The sequence below is a fragment of the Alnus glutinosa genome, chromosome 6, assembly GCF_958979055.1.
Source record: "Alnus glutinosa chromosome 6, dhAlnGlut1.1, whole genome shotgun sequence".
Lineage (NCBI taxonomy): Eukaryota > Viridiplantae > Streptophyta > Magnoliopsida > Fagales > Betulaceae > Alnus > Alnus glutinosa.
The window spans coordinates 25,824,522-25,847,917 of record NC_084891.1 but is presented as its reverse complement, the minus strand read 5'-3'; the positions used below and the strand labels follow the sequence as shown (position 1 = coordinate 25,847,917).

Genomic DNA, 23,396 nt, shown 5'->3' with positions numbered 1-23,396 from the left:
GGTACCTTGTTGGGTCATGGTCCTATTACGCGTCTTTGGAAGCAGGTTCCCTCGTGTGTAATGTGGGGTCTTTGGCGTGAGCGGAATGCAAAGCTATTTGAAGATGTGGAAGTAATGTGGACTTGTGTCGAAATGTGCTTAATATGTCATATGTTTGGGTCTCGGCGCATAGGCCGAGTCGTATTATGTTTGCTGAGTTTTTACGTTCATGTTCTTTTGTTTCCTCTGATTAAGGACACTTTTGTATACTTTTTGTGTACTAGGGTTGCGCCCCTCTGTACTTTTTATTGAATTTTATTACTTATCAAAAAAAAAAAAAGCAAAAATATTAATATTTCAAACAATCTACCAATCAAATTATTCAGACCGATGAAAAAAGATTAATACTAAAAACACAAACAATCTATAAACCTAACTATTCAGACAGATTAATGGTTGACCTTAAAATGGATCAACATGTGCTACAACCTTCCAACTTTAAGAAAGATCTGAGAAATCAATTCCGCACTAACCAATTAACTAAATGCAAACTTCCAGTTCTGGACTGAAACAACAGAAAAAATATATCCTGCTTGCATCATTATCTCCCCACCACCACCACCACAAATAAAAAATAAATAAATACAATTAAAAATTAAACCATGGAGCACAATGGAATTTTTTTTTTTTTTAATAAGTAAGAAAGATATATCATTAAAAAACGCAAAGCGCAATCAAGTACACATGGAGTATACAAGAAAAGCGGCTAAGAAGGAGAAAAAAAAAAGAAAAAAAAAATCACTAAAGCTAATCACTAAAGGAGCTAGGAATGCCGCAGTCCAAGAGTACAAAGAAAAGAAGAAAAAAGTAATAAGCTCCTCAATCGTCATTTCTTTGTCCTCGAACTTTCTATCATTACGTTCTCTCCACAAGCACCATAAAAGACAAGAAGGAACCATCTCCCATACAACAGCACTCTGAGAGCAACCACCCGTCCACTAGCTAGCGAATAAATCTACCACCCGAAGAGACATAACCCAAGACAGACTAAAGCGACTAAAGATAGCATCTCACAGAGCGCGTGCAACCTCACAATGAAAAAGAAGATCCACAGACTCCACATTCGTTTTGCACATACAACATCTATCAATCACAATAGCACGCCTCTTTCTAAGGTTGTCCATAGTAAGGATCTTCCCTAGCGCTACCGTCCAAGCGAAGAAAGCCACTTTCAATGGAGCTTTGGTCTGCCAAATACTTTTCCAGGAGAAGTGCACTACCTCTTTGCAAGCAAGGACCTTATAGAAAGATCTGACCTTAAATTTCCCTTTGTGAGAAGGAGACCGCCAAAGCTGATCTTCCCCATCGGGACCCACTCTAATGGAATACAACAAGGAAAAAAAAGGAAGCCAAGACATCCACCTCTCAATCATGTGCTGCTCAAATAAAACTCACATCCCATTGAATGGAACCTCTCTGAAGCCAAGTGAGCTGCAACAGGCGCATTCTTATCACAAGCTATGCCATACAAAACCCGAAAAGCTTCCTTGAGAGGCAACTCTCCACACCATACATCATTCCAAAATCTGATCCTTGACCCATTTCCCAAAATAAGACTGGTATGTCTGCAAAACAAACTCCACCCCTTCCTTATGTTCTTCCAAAGCCCTACTCCGTAAGACCTAGGGGGGCCAAGGAACACCACCCAGCCCAATCAGTGTCGTACTTTGCAACCACAACAGATTTCCACCAAGCCTCTCTCTCATGCACATAACGCCACAACCATTTCCCTAACAGACCCTTGTCGAAGATCCTCAAATTCCGAATGCCCAAGCCACCTTCAGTAATAGGGGGGCAAACTTTGGATCAACTAACCAAGTGATATTTGAATTCGTCACCTAAACCTCCCCATAAGAAATTTCGATAAAGCTTCCCTATACGATTTGCCACACTGGCAAGAATAGGGAATAGAGACAAGAAGTACGTGGGAAGGTTGGAAAGAGTGCTCTTTATTAGGGTAACACTACCACCCTTACACAGATACATTCGCTTCCAGCTCGCCAATCGCCCCTCAATCTTACCAACAACACCATCCCATATGGACTTGGCCTTAAAAGAGGCCCCCAACGGAAGGCCAAGATACTGTAACAGTAAAGAGAAAACCCCAAAATCCAAGATGCCAGCCAAACCATCCGCATTATCCACACAACCCATAGGAACCAAAAAAGATTTAGCCAGATTAATTTTTAAACCTGAGACAGCTTCAAAGCACAAGAACAACACACGTAGATATCGAAGCTAATCAGCATTCGCCCCACAAAAAATCAAAGTATTGTCTGCGAACAACAAATGAGAAATGTTAACCATCTCAAAGCTTCCGAAACCCACAAAGAAACCTGATAGAAGACCTCTGTGAATAAAAGCTATGATCAACTTACATAGGGCCTACATCACAATGACAAACAAAAGGGGAGACAAAGGATCACCCTGCCTTAGCCCACGGGAGCTACTAAAAAAATAAAACGGGGTGCCATTCACCAAGACAAAGAAGCGCACCGAAGTGATGCAATGCACTATCCAAGAACACCATTTCTCCCCAAAACCACATCTTCTCAACATATACAATAAGGTAACCCCCGAGAAGGGAAATTGTTCCTATAGAGAAACACACCCCAAAGAGGGAAAGAGGGACTATGTAGAAACCAAAAAAAGCAAACTTTTCATCTTATGCAGACATTAAAGATACACCATAATGCATAAACAATATGTAAGAATCAAACCCCATCCCTTCATCACAATGGAGGCCAAGTATCAAGTTAATCAGGCCAACTCAAGCTACTTATATTTTTATTTTATTTTTTTTGATAAGTAAACATGAAAAATTCATAACTCAAGCTACTTATATTTTAAAGCAACGAAACAAAAAAAAAGAAAAAAAAAAAAAAAAAAGAAAGAAAAAAAGTTTGAAAGGTGAGCCTAGTATACATATATGATTGATCAAACAAAAGAAGAAAACCATTTCAGCGTGTTTGCTGATTTGATCTATTTTCCCAAGGTTTTAAAATTGCATGCATTGCCAACTTCTGAGAACTACCATATTCTATAGACCAATCCCATTCGAACAAAATGTTGATTCTGTCAGTAATGTTTTTAGCGAGCCTTAGCAATAAATTCAGATGATATCACAGAGAAGCAATTCTTACGAAGCAAGAAGCCTCCCACCGGCAGTAATAAATTACCTTTTTTCATCAGCACAAAAGGAATTCTTCGATGTTAGTGCTTTACTTGATGGAACTCCAAGACCATCCATTAGAACTTCAAGTCCTCCAATGCTTTTAAAATGATTTTGACCACGTGGATTCTCAGATAATGCAGAACAAATAACTCTGAGAGTCAAATACTGAAGTGATATATCTGTCCACTGTTCCTTCAAGCTCAGCCTTCTGATGACACGCAACAACTCTGCAACAAAATCAATTCTTGTGAATAAAACACAAAGAGAAATACAAGGTTTCATGTTTGGTCCATTTAATACCTCCCACCAATGTATACTCTGTTTAATATTGTTTTATTTATTCACTTATAGTTTTAAATTAATTATTAAAATATTAGAAGTCATAATCTGAATTAGAATTCTCAAGATATGTTTACGGTACAGGATAAGGAGGTATAGAGTATTAAGGTACCCATGAGCAATAGCAGGGATGTAAACATGCAAAACTGAGAGAGATGACAACTAAAATCCCATAAAAATCTGCCACAAAATCAGAATGGGACAGAAGATAGATAGGGTTCATCATATTAATATCAAAGTCAAACCAAAAGAAAATCTCTTGCAAAGCATAAAAATGTATGGCAATTAAGGCACATCTTCTCTATAGTGGTGGTGATTTTCTTATGGAAGTACCAGGAAAGTTACATTCTACAAACTTTTTCTTTTTGTTTTCAGTAAAGCAATGAATAAAATCTATTTTTTATGGTAAGTTCTACATGCTTCCAGTGAGTTTTGAACCACAATCTCGCCCATCACCTTGTTCTTACAATGAGTAAATGTATTGCAATCAATATAGTACATTTTAGCGTTCAGATGTCTCTGATACTAGTTTCCCGTGTGTATTACCAAGCCACAATTATGTGTAAAATGACTATAAGTTTCCTACCTTACCTACTAACCAATTAAGGCCACCAGCTTCCATCACAGACACAACTGCCTTCTGATGCCAATGTAGCCTTGTTTCATAAGAAGTGACCTTCAAATTACTAGAAGAGTCAAGCAAAGATGCACCACTGCTCGGAACAAAGTCTATACTATTGCTATACAACTGAACCTTCCCATATACATTTGAGTCTAAATCAATGAAACTACATATTATTGACACAACATGTACAAGAATTTGTTGCAGGAGGCCAGTCTTCTCTACAGCAAAGTCAGATAAACTTTCATCAGCAGAAAGTGCACTGCTTATTGTTTTAAGTTGGACAACAGCACCTGAAGTAAACAAAACCCACCATGTAAAAGTAAAGATGATGCTCATATAATCCTGGTAAAATATACTAGTAGTCAAAGAATTTTCCTAGTAGAATTCCGGAAAATGAATGCATGATGTAAATCGAACTATTGCAACATAATGTCTTTGCCAACACATTGAGGGAAGAAAAAAATTGTCAAATTTCAATCCAACTAGGAAAACAATGCGTTTATTGGCACATTCTAGAGAACTGGTTAAAAATAAAATGCAAATGGTTCATAAGGACTCTAAACTCAAGCTGACAGACAAGATATATGGGTTGATGTCCTCTAAATTGGGAAAAGTAAGGTGAAGAATGGTGTTCATAAACCATCCAATGCTTTTACAGAGAAAGAATATATGCTACTAAGTTTCTAAAACAGAAAATAACCATGGGAATGACTTACGAAGAACCCGTGTAAAACATAGAATAAGACTAATGTAACACAAAATATTTGTGAGAAGTGCTATTAGAAACATGCTTAAAGAAAGAAGAAGAAACAGAAAGAAGGATGGCAGAGGATTAAGGAAAAGAAGAGCACTCAAAGCATCACATACCAAAACAAGCTTCAAGTGCCATTGCACTAATGCAATGAGAGACAAGATACTTCAAATCCACATGTTACTGAGCATGCACCCCTAAATATTTTCGCAAAAAATAATTGATTATGCTTGTTTATCTTTATCACAAAACTGCATAGCTATAGTTCTCTAACCCAACTAAAAGGATGAATAATATAGTTCTTTGTAAAAAGGTGCATCACTCCCTAAACCAAATCTACTGAAAAGAAACCAAAAGTTTTAGCACTACTGGACAATATTACCAACAAAATGCAACGGCACACTCAAAGCAATGCAATAGAAATAATACCACATATAATACCTTTCATCAATGCTGTAAGCTTCTGAATCCCACTATAGTATCCAAAAACTCTGCAATTATGCAGCGACCGGGTAACAATTGTCAGAGCATCCAAGACAGGCAATCCTTCAGAAATAATATTCAAGCTTGTGGAATCCCCAGATAAGCCTGTTTTTGACCGCATCATGCTGGTGTTTACTGGATTTCATGAGAAAAACAAGAACAATTGGATTTGGACCAGACTTAATTAGAATAGAGTTTTAGTCATTGTATATGGAGAAAAATAAGAAGTAACAATGAAGTAACTAAAGACCAAATACAAAATCTCAATAAACCATGGACCTTATTCCAGAAATCCTGTCCAACTTTCAACCTTAAGTTTGAGAGGACTCAATGGCCTCCCAGACAAAGGAAGCATAATTTTTTTTTTTGATAAGTAATTGCAATTATATAAAAAAGCGCAGAGGGCGCAACCCTTATACACGGGAAGTATACAAGAGAACCCCTAACAGGGACGTACAGAGAATAAATTTAAAAATTCTACATAAGTAAAAGAGCTCAAACTATGATGGGGCGCTATCCAAAAATATAAAGTATTGAGCAACCGCTTCCGAAGCTCCACCATAGATGTCTCTACATCTTCAAACAGCCTAGCATTCCGCTCCCTCCAAATACACCACAGCAAGCATAAAGGAGCTAACCGCCAAGCCTCAATAGCAAGACCACCCCCAAGTGCCGCCCCCCAACTATTCAGCAACTCCAACACCGTACGTGGCATAACCCACTCGACCCCAAATAAAGTAAGGACAAAGCTCCAAAGAGCCTGGGCTACCTCGCAGTGAAGCAACAAGTGATCAATAGACTCCCCACTCTTCTTACATAAACAACACCACTCAATTACTATCACCTTCCTCTTACGCAAGTTATCATGCGTCAAAATTTTGCCCAAAGCAGCTGACCAAACGAAGAAGGCCACCCTAGTTGGAGCCTTAACACGCCAAATATTCTTCCAAGGGAAACACGAGACAACAGGGCCACCTTTCCTAATAAGCTCTTTGTAGAAGGATCTCACCTCAAATAGACCTTTTCTAGAGGGATTCCACACTAACCTGTCACCCTCCCCATGTCGAGCCGAACTGGAGTATAGACGATCGAAGAAAGAAATGACCATATCCAACTCCCAATCCTGAATATGTCGCGTGAAAAGAACATTCCACTGAATAGCACCATTATGAACCACCAAATTATCTTCTACCGTCGCGTCTTTATTCCTTGCTATACTAAAAAGAGCTGGAAAGCATTGCTCCAAGGATCTATCCCCACACCACCAATCTTGCCAAAAACTAATATTTGATCCATTCCCCAGTTCAAACCGAACAAAATTACGAAATTCCTCCCACCCCCTCCTAATATGCTTCCATACACCTACTCCAAATGAACCCGAAGCCTCTTTCGAACACCACCCCCCCTTTAAACTTTCAAACTTGGCATCAATCACCAAACGCCATAAAGCCTCTCTCTCCCTACCATATCTCCACAGCCACTTACCCAAGAGAGCTCGATTGAACTGGATGAAATTGTGAACTCCCAACCCACCTGTAGGCAAAGGTGTGCAAATCTTGTTCCAATTAACTAGATGAAATTTGGTCTCGTCACCAATGCCACCCCAAAGAAAATCCTTTCGAATTTTATCAAGACGATTAGCCACCCTCACTGGAATAGGAAACAATGATAAATAATAAATGGGGATGTTGGAGAGCGTACTATTAATAAGAGTCAACCGAGCACCCTTCGACAAGTACATCCGCTTCCAACCCGCCAACCTCCTTTCCATTTTTTCAATAACACCATTCCAAATAGAGGTGGACTTGTAAGAAGCACCCAATGGCAAACCCAAATAAGTCATAGGCAGAGAAGCAACCTATTAAGGATACTACCTAGGAAATCAACTTCTATTCAAACTCTAGTGTTAAGCTAGATAAGATTCAGTTATATTAGAATTCAAATTCTATGATAAATAGATAAGAGATAAGATAGCTAAGAATTCTAATCCTATTATATAGGAATGAGATACAGTCATGTATTGTAATTCAAACTCTCTTGTATCCTCCTATATATATCAATGAAAACTCAATAGATGAGTACGGTTTCAAGAGCCAAAATATTCTTGTTCTATCATGGTATCAGAGCCCTCTCACCGACCAACGTCGTGATCCATGGCCGATTCTGACGCTGAGTCCTCTGCTTCGGCAACCTCCAATGCTTCCCAGCCTCCCCCGCCACCTCCGCCACCTACCCAACCCACAGTTGTCTTCACCGTCCCAAATATGAACCACAACCTTAGCATTAAACTCTCCAAAGGCAATTTCAATGCCTGGAAAACTCAAATTCTCGCCTATATCAAGGGCCAAGATGCCTATGGCTTTCTTGATGGCTCCTTGTTACCTCCTGCACAAACTATTCCCAATCCCAACTCCACTGCCGGTGCTCCTGCCACCATAGTCAACCCTGACTTCCTTGCCTGGACTCAGCGTGATCAGATGATCCTGAGCATCCTAATTTCTACACTGTCCGAGCCATACGTCGTCCATGCTGTTGGATGCGTCTCGTCTGCTGCTCTCTGGAACACGCTTCTCACCATGTTTGCTTCTCAAGCTCGTGCGCGTGTCATGCAGATTTATTTTCAACTCGCCACTGTCAAGAAGGGCTCCAACTCAATCACTGAGTACTTTCAGACTATCAAGACATTAAGCGACACTCTAGCCGCTGCCGGTCAGCCTCTCAATGATTTTGAGAGCGTCTCTTTTCTTCTCAAGGGTCTCGGGTCAGAATATGATCCCTTTGTGACGTCTGTCACAACCCGAGTCGATCCCCTGTCCATTGATGAACTCTACGGTCATCTTCTCGCCCATGAAATGCGACTGGATCAGCAACTTCCAGCTGTTGATAATCTTTCCCCTGCTGCAAACTTCTCCACCCGTGGTTCCTCTTCTCGGGGACGTGGTTTTCGCGGACGTGGTAGTCGTCCTTACAACAGAGGCCGTGGGTCTTCCTCCAGTAACCGCGGACGTGGTTCCTACTTCTCTCAGGATGCGGCTTCTTCCTCCCGGCCTTCCTGTCAGATCTGTGGCAAACCTGGTCACTCTGCTATTCGCTGCTACCATCGACAGGATATGTCCTACTCTGAACAGTCTCAGCCCCCACAACAGCAGCTCTCTCCACAGGCCTACTATACATCTCCGGCTCTACCAGCTGAGGAATCTTGGTACCCGGACACTGGGGCTACTCATCATATGACAAATACGCTGCAGAACCTCAATATCTCTCATGAGGACTATCATGGACAGGATCAAATCCGTGTGGGTGATGGATCAGGTTTGCCTATCTCTCATATTGGTTCAGCTTCTTTATCTCTTTCTCGTCGTACTTTTGTTCTAAATCAACTCCTTCGGGTTCCCTCCATCTGTAAAAATCTTCTTTCGGTTAGACAATTTGCACTTGATAATTCTGTCTTTTTTGAATTTCATTCATCTTTCTTTGTCATTAAGGACTCTCAAACCGGGATCATCCTCCATCAAGGGCGCACTAAAGATGGTCTCTATCACCTTCTTCCCTCATCGAGTTCTCCACCAATAAATCAAGCACTTGTTGGTGCTCGTACATCATCTACTTCTTGGCACAAGCGCTTAGGTCACCCAGCATTTCGAACAGTCCACCGTGTTCTTTCTCAGTTTCAGCTTCCGATTCATTCCAATAAGGCAGTCACACCTTGCAAGATCTGCCCACAAGCTAAGGGTCATCAATTGCCGTTTTCTTCTTCTACTTCCAGCATTTGTAAACCTTTAGAATTAGTTTATTCAGATGTATGGGGACCTTCCCCAACTCTTTCAATTAATGGAAATCGCTTTTATGTGTCCTTTATTGATGCTTATAGTCGTTACACTTGGGTTTATCCAATTCAAGCTAAATCTGATGTTATGCCAACCTTTCTTCAATTTCAAGCCATGGCTGAACGTTTACTCAATTCCAAAATAATAAGCGTTCAATCTGACTGGGGTGGTGAATATCGCACACTTCACTCTTATTTTCAAACTCATGGCATAACTCATCGTATCTCTTGTCCTCATACACACCAACAACAAGGATGTGTCGAAAGAAAACATAGGCACCTCATTGACACTACTCTAGCTCTCTTGGCTGAAAGTCATCTCCCTCAAAAATTTTGGGATGAGGCTTGTCTCACTTCCTGTTACCTTATCAATCGCTTGCCAACACCTTTGTTACATAATAAATCACCTTTTGAGACACTGTTTAAACAAATTCCAGATTATAAGTTTCTTAAGGTGTTCGGCTGTGCTTGCTTTCCCAACTTAAGACCCTATAATTCTCATAAGTTTTCCCCCCGATCCAAAGAATGTCTCTTTCTTGGGTACAGTCCGCATCACAAAGGCTATAAATGCCTCCACCTTGAGTCTGGTCGGGTATACATCTCCCGCGATGTCATCTTCCATGAAGATCAATTTCCTTTTGCTGCTGTCCCTACTGTTTCTCCTTCCCCTTCTCCAGTTCTGGCACCGGTTCTACCTCCTTTACTTCCAACACCTCCTATCACATCTCAGCTACATATTCCAGCAGTTGTCTCCTCTTCTAATTCTCCCTCCAGTTCTCCTTCTCCTACCTCTGCTGAGATTAGTCAACCTAATTCCATCTCCCACACAGATAGTCCTCCTGTTCGGGTACATCCCATGCGTACAAGGTCAATGAATAACATTTTTCAGCAGAGGCAACTTACAGATGGCACCATCCGATACCCTGTTCCACAGGGTTTAGTGGCAGAAACACATTCAGCCCTTGTTGAACCCACTTGCTTCTCCAATGCAGTCAAAGTTCCGGAATGGAGACAGGCTATGCAGGTTGAATTTAATGCCCTTCTTCAAAACCAGACCTGGTCTCTTGTTGCTAAGCAGCCTTCTCAAAATCTTGTAGGCTGTAAGTGGGTATTCAAGCTTAAGCGGAAAGCTGATGGGTCTATTGAACGTCATAAAGCACGTCTAGTTGCTAAGGGGTTTCATCAACAGGCCGGAGTTGATTTTGGAGAGACCTATAGTCCTGTTGTCAAGCCTACAACCATTCGGACAGTTATTTCTATTGCCTTTTCAGCAGGCTGGTCCATCAAGCAGATTGATATTCAGAATGCATTCTTGCATGGTTTTCTATCCGAGGATGTATACATGGTACAACCACCTGGTTTTATTCATCCCAGCTTTCCTAATCATGTGTGCAAGCTTCAAAAGGCGATTTATGGCTTAAAACAAGCTCCCCGAGCTTGGTTTTCTCGTCTCAGCAATAAGTTACTTCAGATTGGTTTTGTGGGTTCTAAGGCTGACACCTCTCTATTCATTTATCGCACCAAGACAGTAACTATTTTTCTTTTAATTTATGTCGATGACATAATCATTACAGCCTCAGATCCAGGTGCAATTACAGAACTTTTGAAGCTTCTAAGTGTTGATTTTGCAGTAAAAGAATTGGGTGATCTTCACTATTTTTTAGGTGTTGAAGTCAATAGAGTGGAAGCGGGTCTTCTTCTCTCACAGAAACGATATATTTTGGATCTCTTGAAGAAAACAAATATGCATGAAGCCAAGCCTATATCTTCTCCTATGGCGTCTTCTTCAACTCTCTCTGCTTTCACTGGTGATCCAATGGAAGATCCAACCCTATACCGGAGTACTGTAGGGTCATTACAGTATCTCTCTCTCACAAGACCAGATTTAGGGTTTGCAGTAAATAGAGTGTGCCAGTTTATGCACCGCCCACTTCAACCTCATTGGCAAGCTGTGAAACGAATTCTTCGGTACTTGAAACACACAATTTCTCATGGACTTCTTATTAGCCGTACTTCTTCTCTTCAGTTGCAAGCATACTCGGATGCTGACTGGGCTGGATGTCCCGATGATCGCCGCTCCACGGGTGCATATTGTGTGTTTCTTGGTTCTAACTTGGTGTCTTGGAGCTCCCGCAAACAACCTACAGTCTCTAGGTCCTCAACAGAAGCAGAGTATAAAGCCGTTGCAAACACTACTGCCGAACTCCTATGGATTCGTGCTTTACTTCAAGAACTTGGAATCAGTTTACGTTCTCCACCTACTCTATGGTGTGATAATATTGGGGCTACATACATGTCGGTTAATCCGGTTTTTCATGCTCGTACAAAGCATGTGGAGATCGATTTTCACTTTGTTCGTGATCGGGTAGCTGATAAATCCTTGGAAATCCGGTTCATTCCTAGTTCGGATCAACTTGCGGATGTACTTACTAAACCTCTAGTCTCCCAACGTTTTCAGCACCTATGTCACAAGCTCAACGTGCGATCTTCCCCGTTGATCTTGCGGGAGGGTATTAAGGATACTACCTAGGAAATCAACTTCTATTCAAACTCTAGTGTTAAGCTAGATAAGATTCAGTTATATTAGAATTCAAATTCTATGATAAATAGATAAGAGATAAGATAGCTAAGAATTCTAATCCTATTATATAGGAATGAGATACAGTCATGTATTGTAATTCAAACTCTCTTGTATCCTCCTATATATATCAATGAAAACTCAATAGATGAGTACGGTTTCAAGAGCCAAAATATTCTTGTTCTATCACAACCCGACATCCAAGAAGATTAGCCAGCCTTTCGACATCCTCTACTCCACCAATAGGGACGATTTCTGATTTTTCTAAATTAATTCTCAAGCCAGAAACTGCCTCAAAGCATAAGAAAATACATCTCAGATGTCGAATCTGTTCTTCTTGAGCGCCACAAAAGATCAAAGTGTCATCCGCAAACAGCAGGTGATTCACAACTACGGCTTCGGAATCCCTGGAGCCCACTGAGAACCCAGTCAAATTACCCTGATCCAAAGCGGCAGTCAACATCCGACTCAAAGCCTCCATAACCACCACAAACAACAGAGGAGAAAGAGGATCTCCTTGTCGCAACCCACGAGAGCTACTAAAAAAACCGGCTGGGGTTCCATTTACAAGAATAGAAAATCTCACCGTAGAAATACAAAAACGTATCCACTTCCTCCATTTTTCCCCCAAACCACATCTCTGCAATTATCCTTGGCCGGCAGTGAGGGTAATCGTTTCCCTTGGAAGAGTGTGTGGAGGACTCAAGCTCCTTCGAGGGCGGCGTTCTTTGCGTGGTCGGCAACCCTTGAAAAGATTATTACAGCGGATAATCTCAGGAAGCAAAAGATCATCATTGTGGGTAGATGCTACTTGTGCAAAAGAGACGGGGAAACTGTGGACCACCTTCTTCTTCATTGTGATGTGGCTTCTACTTTGTGGAATCATGTCTTTTCTCGGTTCGGTATGTCTTGGGTTATGCCTAGGAGAGTTGTCGATTTATTTTCTTGTTGGTGGAAGGCGGGTAGGTCAAGGAGTGCTGCAGTTTGGAAGATGGTGCCTATTTGCATTCTTTGGTGTGTTTGGAATGAGAGAAATCTTAGGTGTTTTGAAGACTTGGAGAATTCCATGGAAAATATTGTTGCATCGTTTTTCCATTTGTTGTATCTTTGGACGGAGGCTTTTTTGTCTCCCGTGTCTATTAGCTTTTCTGATTTTCTTGTTTGTTTTTCTTTGCCTTCTTAGGCGTTTCCTTGTGTATACTTCCAGTGTACTTAGAGGGGCGTCTTACGCTTTTTTTATAAAATTTCATTTACTTATCAAAAAAAAAAAACAAGAACATTTTTAGATAACACTTCAACCAAAAAAAATAAAAAAATTTGAGCAAACTGTCTAGCAGAAATCCAAGATCATTAATCTATTAGCAACTCAACGACATTGGAATATCATTTTGCATAATGCCTCTCAGTTGAATTCATTTTGAACAGAATCAACTCTAGTGCTCAATAAAAATGTGAGAGAAAAGATGAAGATAATAACAAATGAATAAGTGATGCAATTTCCAAAATATATTCAAATTGTGTGCCCTGAAATTGATGGTGCATGCATATCAATTAGAAACTGCCACTTCTTAAGTAAACTCATAGTGAACAGAATAGCAGTACTGTTATTCTAGATATAAACAAAATACAACCATCACAACTGGGACCAAAGTGCGTGAATAAATGACAATAGACACATTAAAAGTAGAATAGAGAAAGATAGAAACTAGCTGTAAAGAAATCTAAACCATTGATTTAGAAGAAAAAGATTGTCATCTTCTCTTGGAAATGAAAGAAATCTATTTCCACTGCCGCTATTGAGCGGGCTTTTATAATTAGGGCAATCAGGAAGAGTAGTTATATTAGAAATTTATTTATCAATATCCAATGAAGGACCAAGAAGGCATACCAAAACAAAGAAGTTATTTTTTTTTTTATGAATAACAAAGATGGTTTTTCTATTTTTGCAAACATTAACAAAAAGTATTTGGCCTCGTCAAAGTAATCCAAGATACAGCACATATAAATTCAACTTACACTCTGTGACAATAGAAGTTAATATTGTGACCTCTTCAGCCAACATTGAAATTATTTCAGCTGGATGGCCAGCAGAGCAGCCAACAACTACATCATAGGAACATGACATAAGCTCTTCAGGCTGGATGGGACTTGAAACAGCCTCTGAAAACTGGTCACCATTTACTGGTTCCCAGTTCTTGTATACAACCAGAAATTGCTTGAGGAAAACATGAAACAACCTTCTCTTTTCCACCTAAAAAGTTAATGGTGTTAGAAAATACAAAAAAAAAAAAACAAAAAAAAAAAAAAAAAAAAGAAGAAGAAGAAGAAGAAGAAGAAGAAGAAGAAGAAGAAAAGAAGAAAAAAAGAAAAAGGAGAAAGAAAGAAAGGGAATCAAACAACTAGACAAAGCAAGGAGGAGCAGATAAAGCAATTATCATAATCAACTACCATAATATCTTGCAATTTTATAACTAAGTAAAAGCGATCTAAGCTAGGTTTAAATTGCACTAGAAAAGACTATGTCCAATCTCAGACAGGTATATCATGTCTGAACCTTAACTTTTTCATGTCAGATAACTGGTAAGGATAAAGTCGGTGCATTGTGCCCTATCAGACCCCAGACAAAACATTGGATAAAAATCTTATCTCTTAATTAGGGATCCAATGTATCAGAAGACTAATTGCACACTCCCCTACAAGAGAACACAAAAATCCAATTCACCATAATGAAGTAAAAAGAAGAGTTGAATTGTCACAATGACAAGCCCAAGCATTCATGATAACTACAGGACAACTCAAATAAGTTCAGGGCAGAAAAACCAAATAATCAAAGGCATGCAAATAACGAAAAGGGAGAATTTCACTTATAACCCCTGATCTTTCATCGCTTTTAAAAAAATGTACCCAAACTTTAAAAAGTGTTAATTTAGGGTATCCATCGTTCAATTTTTTTCAATTTGGGCGGCTCTATTCAGTGGAGCGTGAGCTTTGTTAGAGAGGCGCATGATTGGGAAGTGGATGTCTTTGTCTCTTTCTTTCAAGTGCTACATTCAGCCACGGTGAGTCGAGATCATGCAAACAGGCTATGGTGGGTCCCTTCCAAGAAATGTGTGTTCAAGGTCAAGTCCTTCTTCAGCTCCTTGGTTGGCTCTGAAAGTCAACGTTTTCCTTGGAAGAGTGTGTGGCAGACTCAGGCTCCTTCGGAGCGGCTTTTTTTGCGTGGAGGACAGCCCTAGGCAAGATTCTTACAGTGGACAATCTCAGGAAGCGAAAGATCATCATTGTGGATAGATGCTACTTATGCAAGAGAGATGGGGAATCTGTGGATCACCTTCTTCTTCATTGTGATGTGACTTCCACTTTGTGGAATCAAGTTTTTTCTCAGTTTGGTATGTCTTGGGTTATGCCCAGAAGAGTTATTAATTTATTTGCTTGTTGCTGGAAGGCTGGAAGGCCAATGAGTACTGCGGTTTGGAAGATGGTGTCAATTTGCATTCTTTGGTGTGTTTGGAATTAGAGAAATCTTAGATGTTTCGATGAAATGGAGAATTCCTTAGATGATATTGTTGCCTCGTTCCTTCATATGCTGTATCTTTGGACGGTGGCCTTTTTGTCACCCCTGTCAATTAGTTATTCTGATTTCCTTGTTCGTTTTTCTCTGCTTTCTTAGGTGTTTCCTTGTGTATACTTCCAATGTACTTAGAAGCGCCTTACGCTTTCAATAAAACTCTATTTACTTATCAAAAAAAAAATCAATTTCAACCCTTTGTTAGAATTTTTGTTAAATCCTATCAAAATTTCAAAAATACCCCTCCTTTTGTTTAGGGAAAAAAAATGTTAGGATTTAGGTGTTCATCAAAATTTAAGTGAATTTGCAAAAATACCCATGCCTGACTCTTTGAAAAAATTTATAAATTTTTTAAAAAAAATTGAACACAGTGGTATTTTGAAAATTTTGATGGGATTTAACAGAAAATTCTAACAGAAGGTTGAAATTGAAAAAAATTGAAAATGAATACCCTAAATTGACACTTTTTAAAATTTGGGTACCTTTTTTCAAAAGTGATAAAAGATCAGGAGTTATAAGTGAAGTTTTTCCTAACAACAATAACCAGTCTCATTAAACAAACATTATTAAAATATAAGGATTTGTGTTTGTGCTGCCTTACCAAATGTTGGTAGAGGCTGTTTGTATATATAGAGAAACTAGAACATAGTTACATGAGTTTAGGAGACTACAATTCTGATAGGAATAAAACACTACAATCTAATCTGAGTATTTGAATTCAAAATATTATCTTATCACTAGTTCCTATAATCTAGGTTTTATCTTCATCTTGAGAGCGCATAGAATTAGGAACTTTATCTTGAGAAGACATATCTAGCTGAGGGGTAGATATGTCTTTAACATGCCCCTGCAATCTCAACGGTATAGGGAGAACGTTGAGATTGGTACGAAGGAAAGCAAAACGGGCGGAGGAGAGAGGCTTGGTGAGAACATCCGCTAGTTGATCCTTGCTGGAGATGAATTGAATGCGGATGGTCTTCTTAGCAACCATGTCACGAACAAAATGAAAGTCAATTTCGACATGTTTTGTTCGTGCATGGAAAACTGGATTTGAAGATAGGTAAGTAGCTCCGATGTTGTCACACCATAGTGTAGGAGGACGTGTAAAGCTGAGCCCAAGTTCAGAACATAGAGACATAATCCAGGAGAGTTCAGCTGCAGTGTTTGCTAGGGATTTGTATTCGGCCTCGGTGCTGGAGCGTGCAACAGTGTGTTGCTTTCGACAGCTCCATGAAATAAGATTTTTCCCAAGGAAAATACAATATCCACCCGTAGAGCGACGATCATCTTGGTCTCCAGCCCAATCTGCGTCGGAGTAGGCCTCAATGGAGGCTGTTGGGGCACGGTAGAAGTGAAGACCATACTGAACTGTTTCCTTGAGATACCTTAAGAGTCTCTTTACAGCCTGCCAGTGTAGATCCGTGGGATTATGCATGAATTGAGCAAGTTTGTTCACACAGAATGAGATGTCCGGTCTTGTGATGCAGAGATATTGCAATGCACCTACTGTGCTGCGGAATAAAGTTGGATCAGAGAATAAATCACCTTCAAAAGCCGAGAGGTGAGTAGAAGATGCCATTGGACAGTTGATCGGTTTGGCCTCAATCATTTTGGTCCTTTTGAGAATGTCCAAAATGTACCGATGCTGAGACAGGATAAAACCAGTGGAGCTTGGAAGAACTTCAATTCCTAGGAAAAAATGGAGTTTCCCGAGGTCTTTGACAGCAAATTCCTGTTTCAATGTCTGTAAAAGTGTAGAAACTGCAGATGGTTTAGATGATGTGATTAGAATGTCATCTACATAAATGAGTACTAGAGTAGTGTAAGCAGCCGACTTATAGATGAAGAGAGATGTGTCTGATTTGGATCCATGAAAACCAAGCTCCAATAGTTTACCACTAAGTCTGGAGAACCAAGCTCTTGGGGCTTGTTTGAGGCCATATAAAGCCTTTGTGAGTTTACAAACATGATCTGGAAACTGAGGATGAGGAAAACCGGGAGGCTGAGACATGTATACCACTTCAGAAATATTCCCATGAAGGAATGCATTTTGTATGTCAATTTGATGAATCGGCCAGCCATTGGACAGAGCAATTGATAGAACAATGCGTACCGTAGTAGGTTTGATCACAGGGCTGTAGGTTTCACCATAGTCAATGCCCGGTTGTTGATGAAATCCCTTAGCAACTAGCCTTGCTTTGTACCTTTCAATCGATCCATCAGCCTTCCGCTTTATCCGAAAAACCCATTTGCAGCCAATTATATTAGAAGCTAATTCAGGAGGAACCAGGGTCCAAGTCTGGTTCTGTAGTAAAGCATCAAATTCGGTGTTCATGGCAGCTCTCCAATTTTTATCTTTCACAGCTGTAGAGTGACAAGTAGGCTCAATCTCAACAGTAGAGGACTCGGCAAGCAGGGCTCTCGGGAGGGGGTACCGAACTCGACCATCTGTAAACTCTCTAGGCTTGGAGATGTTATTTCTAGCACGAGTAACCATGGGATGTGAAGAAGTAGGTGGAACTAAAAGAGGAGTTGAAGAAGCTGAAAAATCAGCTGGAAGTGGGGAATCAGCAGAGCTGGAAGATGCTGAAGAGAGGGACTGCAGTGATGGAGAGTGCAGAGAGGGAGAGGAAATTGGAGAGGAGGGCTCTAGGACAGGTTGTGGGAGCTGTGTTGTTGACTGTGGTAGGAGAATGGGCAGGGAGAGCTGTTGCCGAGGATTGCAAGAGTTTGACTCAAGGGAGGATGAGGGAGGAGTATATGGAAAAGTAGATTCATTGAAAATAACATCTCTTGAGATGTAGAGGCGATTTGTGGGCAAGTGGAGGCATTTGTAGCCTTTGTGAAGAGGACTATAGCCGAGGAATAAACAAGGGACAGAACGTGGCTGAAACTTGTTTGAATTATATGGACGTAAGTTGGGCCAACATAGACAACCAAATGTGCGTAAGAAGGAATAATCCGGAGAACATTTGAAAAGTGTTTCAAATGGAGAATGATTTTGTAGAATTGTGGTAGGCATGCGATTGATTAGATAGCATGCAGTGGAAAAAGCATCATCCCAAAATTTGAAGGGTAAATGAGCATGAGAGAGTAGTGCTAGACCGGTTTCGACAATATGTCGATGTTTTCGTTCGATAGCACCATTTTGTTGGTGAGTATGTGGGCAAGACACACGATGCTGAATGCCAAGTTGCTTGAGTAGATTATTGACAGGACGGTATTCACCACCCCAATCGGATTGAATTGCTTTTATTTTGGTCATAAAGAACCGTTCAACATATAATTTAAAAGTGCAGAAAACTGAAAGAACATCACTCTTTAAGGATATTGGATAAAGCCAAGTATATTTGCTATAAGCATCAAGAAAGGAAACATAATACTTAGCACCAGACCTAGAGCTAACTGGGGCTGGTCCCCATACATCAGTATAGATTAAATCAAGAGGACAATTTGCAGAACCGGAAGCTGAAGAAAAAGGGAGTTGCTTGCTCTTTGCACCAAGGCAGGCAGTGCAAACAGTGGAGTCATTTGGAGAAGCAACTGGAAGCTGAAAACGAGAAAGGACATGGCGGACAACCTTCAAGGTGGGATGGCCCAGCCGTGAGTGCCATTGAAAAGCAGAAACACGTTCACCCACCATGGCATGACGGGGATGTTTATTTGTGGGAAAAAATTGATAGAGTCCATGTTTATTCGGCCCGTGGAGGAGGAGTTTCCCCGTGCGACGGTCCTTTAAGAAAAAATGGGAAGGATGGAATTCAAAGAATGTATTAGTATCTTTGGTGAATTTCTGAACAGAGATGAGGTTCTTGGAAATTTGAGGAACATGCAGAATATCAAGGAGATCAAAATGAGAACTAGGAGTAGAGAGTCGAGTTGTACCAATGTGTTTGATTGAGAGCCCCTTACCGTTGCCAATACGGATTTGATCTGAACCCAAGTAGTCTTCAGCCTTGATATTTAAATTGGCGAGATCAGATGTCAGATGGTGTGTAGCGCCAGAATCTGGGTACCAGTTCTGATCAGTGCTGCTGGATGGGGCAGAGAGATAGGCCTGAGCCTGAGAAGGCTGTTCTCGAGTGTATGCCTCATTGAACCTATTGTAACAATCCAAGGCAATGTGACCATAGCGGTTGCATACCTGACATAATGGTCGGTTGGAGGAGGATCCACGGCCAGATGAGGGTCCTCGGCCTCTGCCACGAAATGGCCTGGAAGTGCCAGAGAAGCCACGGCTAGAAGAATGATTACCGCGGGAACCACGCATGCCACGGTTTGAGTGTGGAGAAGAGTTGCCCCGGGAGGCAAAGTTTGCACCAGCAACAGAGAGATCAATAGAGGCTTGATGCTTCTCTAAGCGCATCTCATGAGAGAGGAGATGGCCGTAGATTTCATCCACAGAGAGTGGTTCGGCTCTGGTTGTAACAGAGGTTACAAACGGATCAAAGTCAGAGCCGAGTCCAGCTAGAAGGAAGGACACCTTCTCAAAGTCATTGAGAGGTTGACCTACGACAGCAAGAGCATCACACAACGTCTGAAATGTGTGGAAGTAGTCAGCGATGGAGGAAGATCCTTTCTTAAGAGTCGCCAATTGATAATGCACCTGCATGGTGCGTGCCTTTGTCTGAGACGAGACGTAAAGAGGGTCTCCAAGGTCGTCCATGCTTCGCGGGAGGTGGCACAGCGAGTAACATGGGTCAGCATTTTTTCCGAAAGAGCTGAGTTAATAGCTCCGAGCAGCAGTTGATCTTGCATGCTCCAATGGAGGAAGGCCGGATTGGGAGACGTGGTTGAGACACCATCTTTGGTGGATGTCACAGTGGGAGGAGGGCAGGGTGTGGAACCATCAACATAACCAAATATGTTGCCGCCTTTGAGGTGTGGAACGATCTGAGGCAGCCAGACCGGATAGTTATCATTGGTGAGTTTGATAGGATTAAAATTGGTGAAGGTCACCAACGAAGGGGATTGTGGAGGTGGGTTAGAGGCAGACATGACCGAAACTTGGGAAGGAAAAAAAAAAGAGAGGACGTGAGTCACTGTTGTGGCTCTGATACCATATTAAAATATAAGGATTTGTGTTTGTGCTGCCTTACCAAATGTTGGTAGAGGCTGTTTGTATATATAGAGAAACTAGAACATAGTTACATGAGTTTAGGAGACTACAATTCTGATAGGAATGAAACACTACAATCTAATCTGAGTATTTGAATTCAAAATATTATCTTATCACTAGTTCCTATAATCTAGGTTTTATCTTCATCTTGAGAGCGCATAGAATTAGGAACTTTATCTTGAGAAGACATATCTAGCTGAGGGGTAGATATGTCTTTAACAAACATAAATAGTAGTCAACTAATAACCTTATTTTTTTAAGAAACAATGCTTCAACAATACTCATTCTATCATTGATCATGTATTCATGTTAAACAAACATAAATAGTAGTCTCATGAAGATAATAGAATTTCCTTGGTCATACTATATTGTTTTTTCTTCCATAGTGACAATCATACACCATCTTATTTGTTGGGAGGAAAGTTAGGGAAAATAAAGCATTTAAAATAACTACAATACAACTTCTTTAAAAAATTAAAGATTTATAACCTAATCTAGATTGTGCCTTCAAGAATATTGAATTGAAGTATCTAAGAACAGTTAAGGTAGGATCATACAAAATAACCAACTTCTTTAGTTAATAAATATAACAGTTAAAGACACATGTCCATTTCTTCTCTTTTTTTTTATAACCAGGGGTGTATACAGGGCTTCGCCCCGACTTTATCCCTGTGACACTGTGCAAAGCGCCCCCTACACTATGTTGGTTTCATTTATATCCTGCCAAACAGGATAAAAGCGTTTCCTTGGAGCTGATCAAAAAATGTTGCCTAGATGTTTTTAGCTTCAACATTTACTTTAAATGAACTTATATATTCTTAAAGGATAGTCTTTCTTCTTTTTGAAAAACCAGGAAAACTAGGGAAATAAATCATATAAAATGTATGCCCTCACATTGCTATTTGGAGGGTGGGGGGGTGGGGAACACTAACAGCCTCTATAAAGCTAGACAACCTTTGAGAATTTTGAGTTGAAGCATTTAAAAAGTAGGAAGCTTACAAGCATACCTTATCGATGGCTTTCTCATATCTCTCCCAAAGTGTCTTTAAAACCACCTCGTTACCAACTTCACTGAACAGAAAAGCATAAGAAAAATGAAAAAGTAGATAACATGATCAGGACTTCAATTGAACGAGATTTTTTGGTATACACGCTTTGAAGAACTCCCTCTATGCCTCAAATGAAGGATAATTGACCACTTCATTCCAGTTAATAGCTAAACATTTAAATGTTTTACTCCCTTAGTCCAAAAATAATCTAATATAATTAAAAAAAAAAATCGAAAATGACAAATGTAAAAAGTCAAACTACACATGTAGACTTTAAATACCTGAAGCAAATTTTTGGACCAGGAGGAGAGAACCTCTGGGGTTGAGACTCTGAAGCAGGCTCCCCAGTTTGGCCACCGGAAGTCCTTCTAATAAGGTCGGCAACACCCTTCACAATATTCATGCTTCCCCGCCAAGATTTTCTAGGAAAATCAAGACCTTATAATCCAGTAATCAATGTATAAATGGTCATTCCAGCCCATCATTTTCACCTACTTCCACAAAATCGCAAACCACTTTCAATTTGGTGTTAACTGTTTCTCTCTTCAAATAGTGCAATTTAAACAGTTCCTAGAATGAAAGCGTTCTTAACTGAGAACTGGTTCGAAATTATAAAAACCGCTCAACTATGTCTGGCACGATTATATGGCCTACCTAAGTGGAGAATTTCGTTTTCTTGAAGACTCGAGAATTTTAAAACCTTGAGCTTATTTTCCTCAAATCTTTTCACCCAGCTTCCCATAGACTAAACAAATATCACAACGAAATTTGATAGCGACTTAATTGAATAAGCTGCGAATTGAATAGAAAACGAGAGCCAAATCGCAAATTGAATATTCGAACATTTGAAGAAGCATAACAATCTGAAAATGACTGTGCGATTAAATATTGAGAATTAAAGAAATGACAATGAAAGATGGTTATTTTTTCCGACTTTGAGCTTTATGATTTAAAGGAAAATTCTTCTAATACGGCCAACGTCCTGCGTACCTGATAAGATCGGAGAATCAATTTGCATGAGTAAAATCTAGGGTTTTCCAAGCGAGATCTAACTCAGGAATTCCTCGGAGCTTCTTCAATGGCGTCAGCGTAGAATCGAAGAAAACGATCGTGCGCGAGTAGGGGAGAAAAAGATAGTAATATTATATTGCGAACTAAACCCCGGGAAGGCATTTAATTTCGAGACTGCCCTCGTGCTTCATGGGGCAAATCCTGTTGATGATGTTTTTTTTTTTTTTTTTTGGAAGTGCGTCAAGAACGAACTGCAAACAAAAAGGATAATAAATAGCTTTGCAACTCAACAAGAAGCCCAAAAATTATCAATGGTACAGGTAAACATTAAATAAAAATGAATGCATTAAATAAATAATACAGCTCTCTAAATTCTTGGCACAATACTAATAAAATTGGTTGTCAGTTAAGGATATAAGATAAAAGCATACCAAAGTCAGCACAATCAAGAGGCACGAAAATGGGCACGAACCTCAAAATGTCATCAAACCCTTCCCAAACCCCCCAACAAGAAAGCAGCAACAAACACCGGTAGGAACACTCAAAACCAAAGAAAACAACAACACAAACCGATAAAATAAATATAACAAAAAGCCCATAAAACCCAAAAGCAACACTTCAAGACCAAAAAAACAAAGGTGTCGCTTAGAACGGAGTCTGAGCAGGAATTAAGATCCCCTCAAATTCTTTGCCCGAATTTGATAGAATTCGGGTAGGTAGTTGTGAGTGAGCATTTATGAGACCCACCTGACCAAATAAAAGTTGGGCTGCCCAACTGCTTATCCGGTCAGGTGAATCTCATAAATTCTTACTCACAACAACCTGCCCGAATT

The 23,396-nt window shown here is 40.1% G+C and overlaps 1 protein-coding gene across 6 annotated transcripts in view; it reads right to left on the bottom strand.

Annotated features, from left to right (window-relative positions):
• LOC133870294 (BEACH domain-containing protein B) overlaps positions 1–22,696 on the bottom strand; it is a 70,090-nt gene extending 47,394 nt beyond the window's left edge. For 2 of the 6 annotated variants that reach the window (XM_062307381.1, XM_062307385.1), the window contains exons 1-7: positions 22,543–22,696; positions 21,834–22,043; positions 21,511–21,574; positions 13,833–14,067; positions 5,371–5,547; positions 4,145–4,468; positions 3,219–3,441 (exon numbers count right to left, since the gene is read on the bottom strand). In XM_062307381.1, the coding sequence (XP_062163365.1) occupies positions 3,219–3,441; positions 4,145–4,468; positions 5,371–5,547; positions 13,833–14,067; positions 21,511–21,574; positions 21,834–21,955 (1,145 nt within the window). In that variant the 5' untranslated portion in view covers positions 21,956–22,043; positions 22,543–22,696. Of the gene's footprint in view, positions 1–3,218; positions 3,442–4,144; positions 4,469–5,370; positions 5,548–13,832; positions 14,068–21,502; positions 21,575–21,833; positions 22,047–22,206; positions 22,285–22,542 lie in introns of those variants that run through there. The other 4 variants (XM_062307382.1, XM_062307384.1, XM_062307383.1 and 1 more) reach the window with 4 other exon arrangements.
• Positions 22,697–23,396: the final 700 nt, after the last annotated feature.